Source organism: Panulirus ornatus, chromosome 40, assembly GCF_036320965.1.
Source record: "Panulirus ornatus isolate Po-2019 chromosome 40, ASM3632096v1, whole genome shotgun sequence".
Lineage (NCBI taxonomy): Eukaryota > Metazoa > Arthropoda > Malacostraca > Decapoda > Palinuridae > Panulirus > Panulirus ornatus.
The window spans coordinates 7677641-7694945 of record NC_092263.1 but is presented as its reverse complement, the minus strand read 5'-3'; the positions used below and the strand labels follow the sequence as shown (position 1 = coordinate 7694945).

Genomic DNA, 17305 nt, shown 5'->3' with positions numbered 1-17305 from the left:
AGAGAGAGAGAGAGAGAGAGAGAGAGAGAGAGAGAGGAGAGAGAGAAGGGGGAAGACATCCTTCCACGGAAAAAGAAAAAAGGAGTGGACACCCCCCTCCCCCCCCTCGGCCGTCCACATAAGATACACACACACACACACGCACACACACACCCATAAGGTTACCAGGTCACACCGGCGTCGACCAAGCGCTGGTCTTCAGGTCCTCCTTCGCCTCCTCCTCCTTCTTCAGGAAGGTACTCAGCTTGGGGTCAACACATGCACTGCTCACACCCTGAACTGTCATACATGACGGACGGAGCGAACAACTTAGTGCCCTTCATATATATATATATATATATATATATATATATATATATATATATATATATATATATATATATATATATACATATATATCATCCCTGGGGATAGGGGAGAAAGAATACTTCCCACGTATTCCCTGCGTGTCGTAGAAGGCGACTAAAAGGGGAGGGAGCGGGGGGCTGGAAATCCTCCCCTCTCATTTTTTTTTTTTTTTTTTAATTTTCCAAAAGAAGGAACAGAGAAGGGGGCCAGGTGAGGATATTCCCTCAGTGGCCCAGTTCTCTGTTCTTAACGCTACCTCGCAAATGCGGGAAATGGCGAATAGTTTGAAAGAAAAGAAAAAAAGAATAAATATATATATATATATATATATATATATATATATATATATATATATATATATATATATATTATATATATATACATGAGCGAGCTCTTTTATAGAATATATAAAGTCTTCTGACAGCAGAAATCGAACCACAACCATTGGTGTGAGAGATGAATGACACAAACCCATATGGGCTCCATAACTTAGCTTTTGACGTCCCCAGCTCCCACACATATGGTAATGGTTCGAATCCGGGTGTCAAGAGGGATAGCGAGCTGTGGTTTCGGTGCATTACACATGACAGATAGAGACTAAACGTGAACGAATGTGGCCTTTTTATTTTCTGTTTTCCTGACGCTACCTCGCTGAAGCAGGAGATAGCGATGCTGTTTCCTGTGGGGCGGGGTAGCGCCAGGAATGGATGAAGGCAAGGAAATATGAAAATGTACATGTGCATATTTGTATATGTCTGTGTATGCGTATGTTTATGTGTATATATTTGTAGATGGTATACGTATGTATATGTGCGTGTATCGGCGTTTATGTGTGTGTGTGTGTGTGTGTGTGTGTGTATATATATATATATATATATATATATATATATATATATATATATATGATTGTCACATGTTTACCACATGGCGTCCTAGCATCGTCTCTTCGATGTATATCAAGTGACTGTTATATTTCTCTCTTGTGTCTCCCCTGATGATGTGATTATTACACGAAAGTGCACTTGAGAACTTTTCGTGTTTCATTTTCCCCGTGGACTCATAGGAATATCTTGATGACGCGCAAAATTGTGATCCTTTCCAATATATATATATATATATATATATATATATATATATATATATATATATATATATATATAGAAGTAATAGTAGCATTAGCAGTAACAGTGGAAGTAGTAGTAGTAGTAGTAGTAGTAGTAGTAGTAGTAGTAGTAGTAGTAGTACTACTACACACACACCCACACACACAGACACACACACAAACACACACACACACACACACACACACACCATGGTGGCCCTGGCGTCCTGGGCTGGGCTAAAGTTAAGGTGGACACTTGACATAACGCACTTCATAATTACCAACTTCTAACTCCAGTGTGGCTGGCCTGGCCAGGAGAAGTGGGGACCCCTCACATCTCCAGTGGTCGTCCCTTCTAAATGTCAAGTTAACGATCAATTCACCGCTCAACTGCCACTGTAGACTGAACATACAAAAAAGAAACCTACTTCAGAAACGTCACACTTGAACAACAATGACATTCCAGTGGGAAGTTCGCAATGACACTGGCATAAACGCAGCTTCTCCTGTAGACATTCCAGTGGTAAACACCAGACAGCACCTCCCCCCCCCCCACAAGACACCTCCCCCCCCCCCCCCCCCACTGCCACCCACTGCCATCAAAGCTGAATGTGGACATTGTATTAGCAGGGGAGATCCCACACCACTGAGGACTGACTGTGGGCCCGGCTTTAAAATCAGTCTCTACAGTCTACAGTCTACAGACTACAGTGTACAGTCTGCAGACTACAGTCGACAGTCTACAGTTTACAGTCTACAGTGTACAGTCTGCAGACTACAGTCGACAGTCTACAGTTTACAGTTTACAGTCTACAGTGTACAGTCTGCAGACTACAGTCGACAGTCTACAGTTTACAGACTACAGTCGACAGTCTACAGTTTACAGTCTACAGTGTACAGTCTGCAGACTACAGTCGACAGTCTACAGTTTACGGACTACAGTCGACAGTCTACAGTTTACAGACTACAGTGTACAGTCTGCAGACTACAGTCGACAGTCTACAGTTTACAGACTACAGTGTACAGTCTGCAGACTACAGTCGACAGTCTACAGTTTACAGACTACAGTCGACAGTCTACAGTTTACAGACTACAGTGTACAGTCTGCAGACTACAGTCGACAGTCTACAGACTACAGTCGACAGTCTACAGTTTACAGTCTACAGTGTACAGTCTGCAGACTACAGTCGACAGTCTACAGTTTACAGACTACAGTCGACAGTCTACAGTTTACAGACTACAGTGTACAGTCTGCAGACTACAGTCGACAGTCTACAGTTTACAGACTACAGTCGACAGTCTACAGTTTACAGACTACAGTCGACAGTCTACAGTTTACAGTCTACAGACTACAGACCACAGTCTGCAGTCTACAGACGACAGTGAACAGTCTACAGACGACAGTGTACACTGTACAGTCTGCAGACTACAGTCTAAAGTTTACAGACTACAGTCTACAGACTACAGTCTGCCGTCTACAGACTACAGTCTGTATATCAAAGAGACGAAGCTTGGACGCCAATCACATGTTTACCACATGGCGTCCTAGCTTCGTCTCTTTGATGTATATCAACTGACTGTTATATTTCTCTCTTGTGTCTCCCCTGATGATGTGATGATGACACGAAAGTGCACTTGGGAACTTTTCGTGTTTCATTTTCCCCGTGGACTCATAGGAATATCTTGATCACGCGCAAAATTGTGATCCTTTCCAATATATATATATATATATATATATATATATATATATATATATATATATATATATATATATAGGGAAAGTTCTGTGGGGCCTGGATGTGGAAAGGGAGCTGTGGTTTCGGTGCATTACACATGACAGCTAGAGACTGAGTGTGAACGAATGTGGCCTTTGTTGTCTTTTCCTAGCGCTACCTCGCACACATGAGGGGGGAGGGGGTTGTAATTTCATGTGTGGCGAGGTGGCGACGGGAATGAATAAAGGCAGACAGTATGAATTATGTACATGTGTCTATATGTATATGTCTGTGTGTGTATATATATATGTATACGTTGAGATGTATAGGTATGTATATTTGCGTGTGTGGACGTGTATGTATATACATGTGTATGTGGGTGGGTTGGGCCATTTCTTTCGTCTGTTTCCTTGCGCTACCTCGCTAACGCGGGAGACAGCGACAAAGCAAAATAAAAGTATAAGTATATATATATATATATATATATATATATATATATATATATATGTATATATATATATATATATATATATATATAATTTCCATACGGGACATATGAATCGTCTGATATCTATCAGTCAATAGATAACCAGACCCATCTATCGTCGTCGTCATCTAGGACATGTAAGCGACCAGAAATCCCGGACTTATCTTGCCAACCCGGCAGCGTGAGAGAGAGAGAGAGAGAGAGAGAGAGAGAGAGAGAGAGAGAGAGAGAGAGAGAGAGAGAGAGAGAGAGAGAGAACTGGGCCACCAAAATGTCTTGATGGGGGGGGGGGGTTGGGGGGGGGGGCTGAGCGAGGACCGGAGCAATCACTCCGGCAAGACGTTGAAGTGGTGATCTTGCAGTGGGTGGAGGTGGAGGAGAAGGTGGTGGAGGAGGAGGTGGAGGAGGAGGAGGAGGAGGTGGAGGAGGAGAGGGAGGAGGAGGTGGAGGAGGAGGAGGAGGTGGAGGAGGAGCAGGGAACTGCAGATGATAATGTGTGGGTTGGTGGGTGGAGAGACTAGTGGTGGTATCTAGTGGTTATGTAGTGGTGGTACAATTGTCTTAGTGGTTTGGTGAAGGGCAGGAGGTGTTGTGATGGTCGTAATGGTGGTGATGGGAGTGGTGATGGGAGGGGTAGTAGTGATGGGGGTGAAGGTGGTGGTGGTGGTGGTGATTGAGAGAGTAGAAGCAGTGGTAGTGGTGGTGGTGGTGATTGAGAGAGTAGAAGCAGTGGTGGTGGTGGTGATTGAGAGAGTAGAAGCAGTGGTGGTGGTGGTGATTGAGAGAGTAGAAGCAGTGGTGGTGGTGGTGATTGAGAGAGTAGAAGCAGTGGTAGTGGTAGTGGTGGTGATTGAGAGAGTAGAAGCAGTGGTGATGGTTGTGATTGAGAGAGTAGAAGCAGTGGTGGTAGTGGTGATTGAGAGAGTAGAAGCAGTGGTGGTGGTGGTGATTGAGAGAGTAGAAGCAGTGGTGGTGGTGGTGATTGAGAGAGTAGAAGCAGTGGTGGTGGTGGTGGTGATTGAGAGAGTAGAAGCAGTGGTGGTGGTGGTGGTGATTGAGAGAGTAGAAGCAGTGGTGGTGGTGGTGATTGAGAGAGTAGAAGCAGTGGTGGTGGTGGTGATTGAGAGAGTAGAAGCAGTGGTGGTGGTGGTGATTGAGAGAGTAGAAGCAGTGGTGGTGGTGGTGATTGAGAGAGTAGAAGCAGTGGTGGTGGTGGTGATTGAGAGAGTAGAAGCAGTGGTGGTGGTGGTGATTGAGAGAGTAGAAGCAGTGGTGGTGGTGGTGATTGAGAGAGTAGAAGCAGTGGTAGTGGTGGTGATTGAGAGAGTAGAAGCAGTGGTGGTGGTGGTGATTGAGAGAGTAGAAGCAGTGGTGGTGGTGGTGATTGAGAGAGTAGAAGCAGTGGTGGTGGTGGTGATTGAGAGAGTAGAAGCAGTGGTGGTGGTGGTGATTGAGAGAGTAGAAGCAGTGGTGGTAGTGGTGATTGAGAGAGTAGAAGCAGTGGTGGTGGTGGTGATTGAGAGAGTAGAAGCAGTGGTGGTGGTGGTGATTGAGAGAGTAGAAGCAGTGGTGGTGGTGGTGATTGAGAGAGTAGAAGCAGTGGTGGTGGTGGTGATTGAGAGAGTAGAAGCAGTGGTGGTGGTGGTGATTGAGAGAGTAGAAGCAGTGGTGGTGGTGGTGATTGAGAGAGTAGAAGCAGTGGTGGTGGTGGTGATTGAGAGAGTAGAAGCAGTGGTGGTGGTGGTGATTGAGAGAGTAGAAGCAGTGGTGGTGGTGGTGATTGAGAGAGTAGAAGCAGTGGTGGTGGTGGTGATTGAGAGAGTAGAAGCAGTGGTGGTGGTGGTGATTGAGAGAGTAGAAGCAGTGGTGGTGGTGGTGATTGAGAGAGTAGAAGCAGTGGTGGTGGTGGTGATTGAGAGAGTAGAAGCAGTGGTGGTGGTGGTGATTGAGAGAGTAGAAGCAGTGGTGGTGGTGGTGATTGAGAGAGTAGAAGCAGTGGTGGTGGTGGTGATTGAGAGAGTAGAAGCAGTGGTGGTGGTGGTGATTGAGAGAGTAGAAGCAGTGGTGGTGGTGGTGATTGAGAGAGTAGAAGCAGTGGTGGTGGTGGTGATTGAGAGAGTAGAAGCAGTGGTGGTGGTGGTGATTGAGAGAGTAGAAGCAGTGGTGGTGGTGGTGATTGAGAGAGTAGAAGCAGTGGTGGTGGTGGTGATTGAGAGAGTAGAAGCAGTGGTGGTGGTGGTGATTGAGAGAGTAGAAGCAGTGGTGGTGGTGGTGATTGAGAGAGTAGAAGCAGTGGTGGTGGTGGTGATTGAGAGAGTAGAAGCAGTGGTAGTGGTGGTGGTGATTGAGAGAGTAGAAGCAGTGGTGGTGTGGTGATTGAGAGAGTAGAAGCAGTTATGGTGGTAGTGATTGAGAGAGTAGAAGCAGTGGTGGTGGTGGTGATTGAGAGAGTAGAAGCAGTGGTGGTGGTGGTGATTGAGAGAGTAGAAGCAGTGGTGGTGGTGGTGATTGAGAGAGTAGAAGCAGTGGTGGTGGTGGTGATTGAGAGAGTAGAAGCAGTGGTGGTGGTGGTGATTGAGAGAGTAGAAGCAGTGGTGGTGGTTGTGATTGAGAGAGTAGAAGCAGTGGTGGTGGTGGTGATTGAGAGAGTAGAAGCAGTGGTGGTGATGGTGATTGAGAGAGTAGAAGCAGTGGTGGTGGTGGTGATTGAGAGAGTAGAAGCAGTGGTGCTGGTGGTGTTTGAGAGAGTAGAAGCAGTGGTGGTGGTGGTGACTGAGAGAGTAGAAGCAGTGGTGGTAGTGGTGATTGAGAGAGTAGAAGCAGTGGTGGTGGTGGTGATTGAGAGAGTAGAAGCAGTGGTGGTGGTTGTGATTGAGAGAGTAGAAGCAGTGGTGGTGGTGGTGATTGAGAGTAGAAGCAGTGGTAGTGGTGGTGACTGAGAGTAGAAGCAGTGGTAGTGGTGGTGATTGAGAGAGTAGAAGCAGTGGTGGTGGTGGTGATTGAGAGAGTAGAAGCAGTGGTGGTGGTGGTGATTGAGAGAGTAGCAGTGGTGGTGGTGGTGATTGAGAGAGTAGAAGCAGTGGTGGTGTTGGTGATTGAGAGAGTAGAAGCAGTGGTGGTGGTGGTGTTGAGAGAGTAGAGCAGTGGTGGTGGTGGTGATTGAGAGAGTAGAAGCAGTGGTGGTGGTGGTGATTGGAGAGAGAAGCAGTGGTGGTGGTGGTGATTGAAGAGTAGAAGCGTGGTGGTGGTGTGATTGAGAGAGTAGAAGCAGTGGTGGTGGTGGTGATTGAGAGTAGAACGATGTGGTGTGGTGATGGAGAGAGAAGCAGTGGTGGTGGTGGTGATTGAGAGGTAGAAGCAGTGTGGTGGTGGTGATTGAGAGTGAGTGGTGTGTGCGTGAAGAGCAGTGGTGGTGGTGGTGATGAAAGTGAGCAGTGGTGGTGGTGGTGATTGAGAGAGTAGAAGCAGTGTGGTGGTGTGATTGAGAGGTGGTGGGTGGTGGTGATGAGAGATAAAGCAGTTGGTGGTGGTGTGTGTGTGTGAGAGTAGAAGCGTGGTGGTGGTGGTGTTGAAGAGTGAAGCGTGTTGGTGGTGTGATTGAGAGAGTAGAAGCAGTGGTGGTGGTGGTGATTGGAGAGTAGAAGCAGTGGTGGTGGTGGTGATTGAGGAGTGAAGCAGTGGTGGTGGTGGGTTGATGAGAGCGATAGAAGCATGGTGGTGGTGGTGGTGGATTGAAGAGGTAGAAGCAGTGGTGGTGGTGGTGATTGGAGGCAAAGCGTGGTGGTGGTGTGTTGAGAGAGTAGAGCAGTGGTGGTGGTGGTGATGAGTGAGTGGTGTGTGTGTTGAAGAGTAGGCAGTGGTGGTGGTGGTGATTGGTGCGCAAGAGCAGTGGTGGTGGTGGTGGTTGAAGGTGGTGTGGTGTGTGGTGGTGATGGGTGGAGAAGTGGTGGTGTGGTGATTGAGTGTGCGCAAGAGTTGGTGGTGGTGGTGTTGTGGTGGTGGTGGTGGTGTTGTGTGCGCAAGAGCGTTGGTGATGGTGGTGGTGGTGTTGATGTGTGCGCAAGAGCATTGGTGTGGTGGTGATGGTGAGTGGAGGTGTGTGGTGTGATTGTGCGCAAGAGCATGTGTGGTGGTGGTGGTGATGTGCGCAATAGAGCATTGGTGGTGGTGGTGGTGATGCCAAGAGCGTTGTAGTGGTGGTGGTGGTGGTGTGTGTGCGCAAGAAGCGTTGGTGGTGGTTGGTGATGGTGATGTTGGCAAGAGCGTTGGTGGTGGTGGTGTTGGCGAAGAGCGTTGGTGGTGGTTGGTGGTGATGTGTGCGCAAGAGGTTGGTGGTGGTGGTGATTGTGCGCAAAGCGTTGGTGGTGGTGTGGTGGTGGATGGGTGTGCGCAAGAGGTGGTGGTGGTGGGTGGCTGGTGGTGGTGGTATGTAGTGCGCAAGAGCGTGTGTGGTGGTGGTGATGTGTGCGCAAGAGCGTTGGTGGTGGTGGTGGTGGTGGTGTGTGCGCAAGAGCGTTGGTGGTGGTGGTGGTGTGTGCGCAAGAGCGTTGGTGGTGGTGGTTGTGTGCGCAAGAGCGTTGGTGGTGGTGGTGGTGTGTGTGCGCAAGAGCGTTGGTGGTGGTGGTGGTGGTGGTGTGTGCGCAAGAGCGTTGGTGGTGGAGGTGGTGGTGGTGGTGGTGGTGTGTGCGCAAGAGCGTTGGTGGTGGTGGTGTGTGCGCAAGAGCGTTGGTGGTGGTGGTGGTGGTGGTGGTGTGTGCGCAAGAGCGTTGGTGGTGGAGGTGGTGGTGGTGGTGGTGGCGGGTCGAGGCGAGGGGTCGCGGAGAGTCAGTGTGTCAGTGTAGCTGCAGCCGTGGTGAAGGTAGGCCTCGCCCGCGCCCCCCACTAGACCCCCGCGCGCCCCCATCACCAGCACCACCTTCCTGCCCACCTTTCCACCCTCCCCCGCCCACCACACCTGACCCCGCCCAAGACGACACCCACCAGTGGTTACTCCACACCTCTCCACCCACGACACCAACTCCACCCCACTCCAAAAAACCCACGCCTTTTCCCTCCTCTTTCCTCCGTTGTATTCCTTCCACCCACTCCACAAGACCATCTCCCCAACCCTGTACACTCCCCCAACCACTTCATCCACCCAACCATGCTCCACCACAACACCCACTCCACCCATGACACTAATCCTTAACCCCTCTTCCACCTGGATTCCACCACCTCCTGTTACCACACACGTCCACGCACCATTTCCCCCTTTCCCCAACCCTCCACTTATCTAATTCCACCTCCATTGATTTCTACCCATTCCTCCCCATTCCCCATCACCATGTCGCGGTGTACCATACAGTCATGATCCGTTGTATCTTACAGCAACTCAGGAAGATCTCACTGTAAGATGGTGATGGTGTACCATAGGAAATGATGGTGATTCTGAGCACTGCTGAGGGTGATGGGGAAATGGGTGATGGGGAAATGGGTGATGGGGAAATGGTGATTTATGGCGAATGAACAGCAGCCATTGCGAAGAAAAAGAAAAAGAAAAAAATGATTAATAGTGATTCTATAGCGAGGATGGTGACACGATAGTGAAAATGATAAGATGATGGTGATTTGATGGTGACTTCTCGGGTGGCTATATAAATAACTGGTAATTCATTTAGTAGATAAATATGACGGTAAAATAGTGATGCTGGCAATATTGATGGTGAATTAATTGATGATGGTTTTATTAATCATAGTGACCTGAAAGTAACTGAATTTTGATGGTGATGAATATAGCACTGATAACTTTGATGGTGATTACGATAGCAGTGATAACTTTGGTGATGAATATAGCACTGACAACTTTGATGGTGATTACGATAGCACTGATAACTTTGGTGATTCTGATAGTGATGACGATGGTATTGATAACTTTGATGGTGAATATGATGGTGATGACGATCGCACTGATAACTTTGATGGTGATTACGATAACACTGATAACATTGATGGTGATTACGATTGTACTGATAACTTTGATGGTGATTACGATAGTATTCATAACTTTGATGGTAATTCTGATGGTGATTACGATAGTACTGATAACTTTGATGGTGATTCTGATGGTGATTACGATAACACTGATAACCTTGATGTGATTACGATAGTGCTGATAACTTTGATGGTGATTCTGATGGTGATTACGATAACACTGATAATTTTGATGGTGATGACGACAGCTTTCATAACTTTGATGGTAATTCTGATAGTGATTACGATAACACTGATAACTTTGATGGTGATTACGATAGAACTGTTAACTTTGATGGTGATTCTGATAGTGATTACGATAGTACTGATAACTTTGATGGTGATTCTGATGATGACGATAGCACTGATAACTTTGATGGTGATTCTGATGGTAATTACGATAACACATAACTTTGATGGTGAATCTGATGGTGATTACGATAGTACTGATAACTTTGATGGTGATTCTGATGGTGATGACGACAGCACTGATAACTTTGATGGTGATTCTAATGGTGTTGACGATAGCATTGATAACTTTGATGGTGATTCTGATGGTGATAACGATAGCACTGATAACTTTGATGGTGATTCTGATGGTGGTGACGATAGCACTGATAACTTTGACGGTGATTCTGATGGTGATGACGATAGCATTGATAACTTTGATGGTGATTCTGATGGTGATAACGATAGCACTGATAACTTTGATGGTGATTCTGATGGTGGTGACGATAGCACTGATAACTTTGATGGTGATTCTGATGATGATTACGATAACACATAACTTCGATGATGATTCTGATGGTGATTACGATAGTACTGATAACTTTGATGGTGATTCTGATGGTGGTGACGATAGCAGTGATAACTTTGATGGTGATTCTGATGGTGATTACACCACGGATGGTGGCAATTCAAAACGTGGTTTAGATATGATGGTGATTTCTGCGCAAGATAATGGTGACTAATTATGATGATGGATACAGTAACGCTTTCTTGTGAATTTGATGGTGACGTCAGCGATAACAGTGACACTGACTCACGGTGGGAACTTTGATGGTAACGCATGGTAGGAACTTTGATAGTGACTCACGGTGGGAACTTTGATGGTAACGCATGGTAGGAACTTTGATAGTGACTCACGGTGGGAACTTTGATAGTGACTCATGGTAGGAACTTTGATAGTGAATCACGGTAGGAACTTTGATAGTGACTCACGGTGGGAACTTTGATAGTGACTCATGGTAGGAACTTTGATAGTGAATCACGGTAGGAACTTTGATAGTAACTCACGGTGGGAACTTTGACAGTGACTCCCAGTATGAACTTTGATAGTGACGCATGGTAGGAACTTTGATAGTGACTCATGGTAGGAACTTTGATAGTGACGCACGGTGGGAACTTTGACAGTGACTCCTAGTATGAACTTTGATAGTGACTCCCAGTATGAACTTTGATAGTGACTACTCATGGTAGGAACTTTGATAGTGACTCACGGTAGGAACTTTGATAGTGACTCACGGTAGGAACTTTGATACTGACGCACGGTAGGAACTTTGATAGTGACTCCCAGTATGAACTTTGATAGTGACTTACCGTATGAACTTTGATAGTGACTCACGGTATGAACTTTGATAGTGACTCAAGGTATGAATTTTGATAGTGACTCAAGGTATGAACTTTGAAAGTGACTCCCAATATGAACTTTGATAGTGACTCCCGGTATGAACTTTGATAGTGACTCACGGTAGGAACTTTGATAGTGACTCCCAGTATGAACTTTGACAGTGACTCCCAGTATGAACTTTGATAGTGACACACGGTAGGAACTTTGATAGTGACTCATGATAGGAACTTTGATAGTAACTCCCAGTATGAACTTTGATAGTGACGCACGGTAGGAACTTTGATAGTGACTCATGGTAGGAACTTTGATAGTGACTCATGGTAGGAACTTTGATAGTGACTCATGGTAGGGACTTTGATAGTGACTCCTCTCATGATGGTGTCCAAAACAGACACTTTTTTTCTTCTCCAACAGTGACATTGACCAAATCGATGACAGTGACTTTGATGGTGAATATTGCAAGACAGTGACACAGGTACTTTAGTGATCATAATTGAACCTCACTATAACAGTGACATTGGGAGAGATGGAAGCAAATGGTGACGGTGAAAACAAGGGTGGTGGGTTGGAGTGTGGGTGGGGCTAGGGTGGGGTGGAGGGTGGGTGGGGCGGCTAGGCTGGGGTGGGGTGGGTTGGAGTGTGGGTGGGGCGGCTAGGCTAGGCTGGGGTTGGTTGGGTGGGTGGGGCGCAAAAGACTCACTCGCTCGCTCTCTCCCCCACCTCCACCCACCACACCCAAGTCCCACCCTCACCTTCCCACGCGGCACGACCTCCACCCAATACACACACACACACACACACACACACACACACACCATTTCTACACCCAACCTCTAGTGTTCCCTTACACAACAACCTCCTCCACCCACTCCACCACACCCACTACACCCACCTATGCCACTCCATCCACCCAAACCATACTCCGTCACCACACCCAATTAAACCCACTTGCTATAAACATTGATGTCTCTCCACCATACCTTCACCGTCAACCATCACCACACCCACAGAGACCCATTCCCAACCTCCAGCCGAACCTCACAGACCCACACCCACAGACCCATTCCCAACCCCTAGCCGAACCTCACACTCACACACACAGAGACCCATTCCCAACCCCCCAGCCGAACCTCACAGACCCACCCACCCACAGAGACCCATTCCCAACCCCTAGCCGAACCTCACAGACCCACCCACCCATCCACCTGGCTTTATTAAAAGTCTATGTAGATGTCGCCCCAGGGTTCGATACCACAACCACTGCTTTCTCCCAAGTGGTGTGTGTGTGTGTGTGTGTGTGTGTGTGTGTGTGTGTGTGTGTGTGTGTGTGTGTGTGTGTGTGTGTTCGTCGATACCAAAGTTGTGAAATTACAGGCCTCTGTAAGTTACAGCCATGACTGTGTGGCTGCGTTACAGTAACGCTGCAAGATACAGCCATGACTGTGTGGCTGCGTTACAGTAACGCTGTAAGATACAGCCATGACTGTGTGGCTGCGTTAGAGTAACGCTGTAAGATACAGCGATGACTGTGTGGCTGCGTCACAGTAACGCTGTAAGATACAGCGATGACTGTGTGGCTGCGTTACAGTAACGCTGTAAGATACAGCGATGACTGTGTGGCTGCGTTACAGTAACGCTGTAAGATACAGCGATGACTGTGTGGCTGCGTTACAGTAACGCTGTAAGTTACAGCCATGACTGTGTGGCTGCGTTACAGTAACGCTGCAAGATACAGCCATGACTGTGTGGCTGCGTTACAGTAACGCTGTAAGATACAGCGATGACTGTGTGGCTGCGTTACAGTAACGCTGTAAGATACAGCTGTGTGGCTGCGTTACAGTAACGCTATAAGATACAGCGATGACTGTGTGGCTGCGTTACAGTAACGCTGTAAGATACAGCGATGACTGTGTGGCGGCGTTACAGTAACGCTGTAACAAGAGATGGCATTTGAAGAACATGAAATTCGTATTTAGCTTCGACGAGAATTTCTGAGGTGGTGAAAGATGAGTGATTATGATGACTTTACTTGTCACTATCGTGAGAGTGACTTATGGTGACTCCATGTAGAGTTAGGGTCAGGCTATGATAGTGACGATAGCGAAGATGATGATAGTGACAATAGCAAAGATGATAATAGTGATGCCTTATTTTTTCATTTTTTTTTAAGTGGTTGATTTTAGTAAAGGTCTACACCATAGAAGGAACTTTAGAAAACCGAGTGTACATGACGAACTAGGATGGCTAACATAGCAACGTAGGTACATGACGAACTAGGATGGCTAACATAGCAACGTAGGTACATGACGAACTAGGATGGCTAACATAGCAAAGCAGGTACATGAACTAGGATGGCTAACATAGCAACGTAGATCCGTGACGAACTAGGATGGTTTAACATAGCAACGTAGGTACATGACGAACTAGGATGGTTTAACATAGCAACGTAGGTACATGACGAATTAGGATGGCTAACATAGCAACGTAGGTACATGACGAACTAGGATGGTTTAACATAGCAACGTAGGTACGTGACGAACTAGGATGGTTTAACATAGCAACGTAGGTACGTGACGAACTAGGATGGCTAACATAGCGATACACGACGAACTAGGATGGTTTAACATAGCAACGTAGGTACGTGACGAACTAGGATGGTTTAACACAGCAACGTAGGTACATGACGAACTAGGATGGTTTAACATAGCAACGTAGGTACGTGACGAACTAGGATGGCTTAACATAGCAACGTAGATACATGACGAACTAGGATGGCTAACATAGCATGGTAGGTACATGACGAACTAGGATGGTTTAACACAGTAACGTAGGTACGTGACGAACTAGGATGGCTAACATAGCAACGTAGGTACGTGACGAATTAGGATGGCTAACATAGCAACGTAGGTACATGACGAACTAGGATGGCTAACATAGCAACGTAGGTACGTGACGAACTAGGATGGCTAACATAGCATGGTAGGTACATGACGAACTAGGATGGTTTAACACAGTAACGTAGGTACGTGACGAACTAGGATGGCTAACATAGCAACGTAGGTACATGACGAACTAGGATGGCTAACATAGCAAAGCAGGTACATGAACTAGGATGGCTAACATAGCAACGTAGGTACATGACGAACTAGGATGGCTAACATAGCAACGTAGGTACGTGACGAACTAGGATGGCTAACATAGCAACGTAGATACATGAACTAGAATGGTTTAACACAGCAACGTAGGTACATGACGAACTAGGATGGCTTAACATAGCAACGTAGATACATGACGAACTAGAATGGCTAACATAGCAACGTAAATACATGACGAACTAGGATGGTTTAACACAGCAACGGAGGTACATGACGAACTAGGATGGCTTAACATAGCAACGTAGATACATGACGAACTAGGGTGGCTAACATAGCATGGTAGGTATATGACGAACTAGGATGGCTTAACATAGCATGGTAGGTACATGACGAACTAGGATGGCTTAACATAGCAACGTAGATACATGACGAACTAGGATGGTTAACATAGCAACGTAGGTACGTGACGAACTAGGATGGTTTAACATAGCAACGTGGGTACGTGACGAACTAGGATGGTTTAACATAGCAACGTAGGTACGTGACGAACTAGGATGGTTTAACATAGCAACGTAGGTACATGAACTAGAATGGCTAACATAGCAACGTATGTACATGACAAACTAGAATGGCTAACATAGCAACGTAGATACGTGACGAACTAGGATGGCTAACATAGCAACGTAGGTACGTGACGAACTAGGATGGCTAACACAGCAACGTAGGTACATGACGAACTAGGATGGATTAACATAGCAACGTAGGTACGTAACAAACTAGGATGGTTTAACATAGCAACGTAGTTACGTGACGAACTAGGATGGTTTAACATAGCAACGTAGGTACATGACGAACTAGGATGGCTAACATAGCAACGTAGGTACATGAACTAGGATGGTTTAACACAGCAACGTAGGTACATGACGAACTAGGATGGTTTAACATAGCAACGTAGGTACATGACGAACTAGGATGGCTAACATAGCAACGTAGGTACATGAACTAGGATGGCTTAACACAGCAACGTAGGTACATGACGAACTAGGATGGTTTAACATAGCAACGTAGGTACGTAACAAACTAGGATGGTTTAACATAGCAACGTAGGTACATGACGAACTAGGATGGCTTAACATAGCAACGTAGGTAATTGTGCTAATATGATGGTGGCTATGTTAAGAATCATGTCTTTATTGATGACCCCCCCAACAAAAAATATTAAAGGTAATTATACAATTAATGATAATTTTGATGATTACCGTAGCATAAATGGGAACGTAAATGATAATTGTCAATAACTATCAGTTACGGTAATTATGGAAACTGTGACTATGGTCAGGAGATGGTGATTGAAACGAAGACTGACCGCGATGGTGCTCGTAGTGATAGTGATGACTTTGATGGTGACTTTGATCATGAGAGTCATCATGGTGACTTTGATCATGAGAGTCATCATGGTGACTTTGATCATGAGAGTCATCATGGTGACTTTGATCATGAGAGTCATCATGGTGACTTTGATGGTGACTTTGATCATGAGAGTCATCATGGTGACTTTGATGGTGACTTTGATCATGAGAGTCATCATGGTGACTTTGATCATGAGAGTCATCATGGTGACTTTGATGGTGACTTTGATCATGAGAGTCATCATGGTGACTTTGATGGTGACTTTGATCATGAGAGTCATCATGGTGACTTTGATCATGAGAGTCATCATGGTGACTTTGATGGTGACTTTGATCATGAGAGTCATCATGGTGACTTTGATGGTGACTTTGATCATGAGAGTCATCATGGTGACTTTGATGGTGACTTTGATCATGAGAGTCATCATGGTGACTTTGATGGTGACTTTGATCATGAGAGTCATCATGGTGACTTTGATGGTGACTTTGATCATGAGAGTCATCATGGTGACTTTGATCATGAGAGTCATCATGGTGACTTTGATGGTGACTTTGATCATGAGAGTCATCATGGTGACTTTGATGGTGACTTTGATCATGAGAGTCATCATGGTGACTTTGATGGTGACTTTGATCATGAGAGTCATCATGGTGACTTTGATCATGACAGTCATCATGGTGACTTTGATGGTGACTTTGATCATGAGAGTCATCATGGTGACTTTGATGGTGACTTTGATCATGACAGTCATCATGGTGACTTTGATGGTGACTTTGATCATGAGAGTCATCATGGTGACTTTGATGGTGACTTTGATCATGAGAGTCATCATGGTGACTTTGATGGTGACTTTGATCATGAGAGTCATCATGGTGACTTTGATGGTGACTTTGATCATGAGAGTCATCATGGTGACTTTGATGGTGACTTTGATCATGAGAGTCATCATGGTGACTTTGATGGTGACTTTGATCATGACAGTCATACCACAACTTATAGCACTACTCCACAACCCTTACTTATACCACTACTCCACAACCCTTACTTATACCACTACTCCACAACCCTTACTTATACCACTACTCCACAACCCTTACTTATACCACTACTCCACAACCCCTTACTTATACCACTACTCCACAACCCCTTACTTATACCACTACTCCACAACCCCTTACTTATACCACTACTCCACAACCCCTTACTTATACCACTACTCCACAACCCCTTACTTATACCACTACTCCACAACCCCTTACTTATACCACTACTCCACAACCCCTTACTTATACCACTACTCCACAACCCTTACTTATACCACTACTCCACAACCCCTTACTTATACCACTACTCCACAACCCCTTACTTATACCACTACTCCACAACCCTTACTTATACCACTACTCCACAACCCTTACTTATACCACTACTCCACAACCCCTTACTTATACCACTACTCCACAACCCCTTACTTATACCACTACTCCACAACCCTTACTTATACCACTA

The 17305-nt window shown here is 46.0% G+C and overlaps 2 protein-coding genes across 2 annotated transcripts in view; both read left to right on the top strand.

The window, feature by feature from the left end:
• Positions 1-9097: 9097 nt before the first annotated feature.
• LOC139761335 (uncharacterized) overlaps positions 9098-17305 on the top strand; it is a 184945-nt gene continuing 176737 nt past the window's right edge. The window contains exon 1 of the mRNA XM_071685402.1: positions 9098-9296. The gene's annotated coding sequence lies outside the window, so the exon portion shown is untranslated. The remainder of the gene's footprint in view (positions 9297-17305) is intronic.
• Positions 9473-10853, top strand: LOC139761503 (uncharacterized). Its single transcript, XM_071685768.1, has 2 exons — positions 9473-10218; positions 10274-10853. Exons 1-2 carry the CDS (start codon positions 9813-9815, stop codon positions 10630-10632), a joined length of 765 nt encoding a protein of 254 aa, XP_071541869.1. The 5' UTR covers positions 9473-9812; the 3' UTR covers positions 10633-10853.

What these genes read in the sequence shown, in the direction of transcription:
- LOC139761503 (XM_071685768.1), top strand. Translation starts at nt 9,813, where the DNA reads ATGGTGATTCTGATGGTGATTACGATAACACTGATAATTTTGATGGTG. An exon ending in CTTTGATGGTGATTCTGATG is followed by an intron (nt 10,219 to 10,273) that starts GTGATAACGATA and finishes TGGTGACGATAG; the next exon opens with CACTGATAACTTTGACGGTG.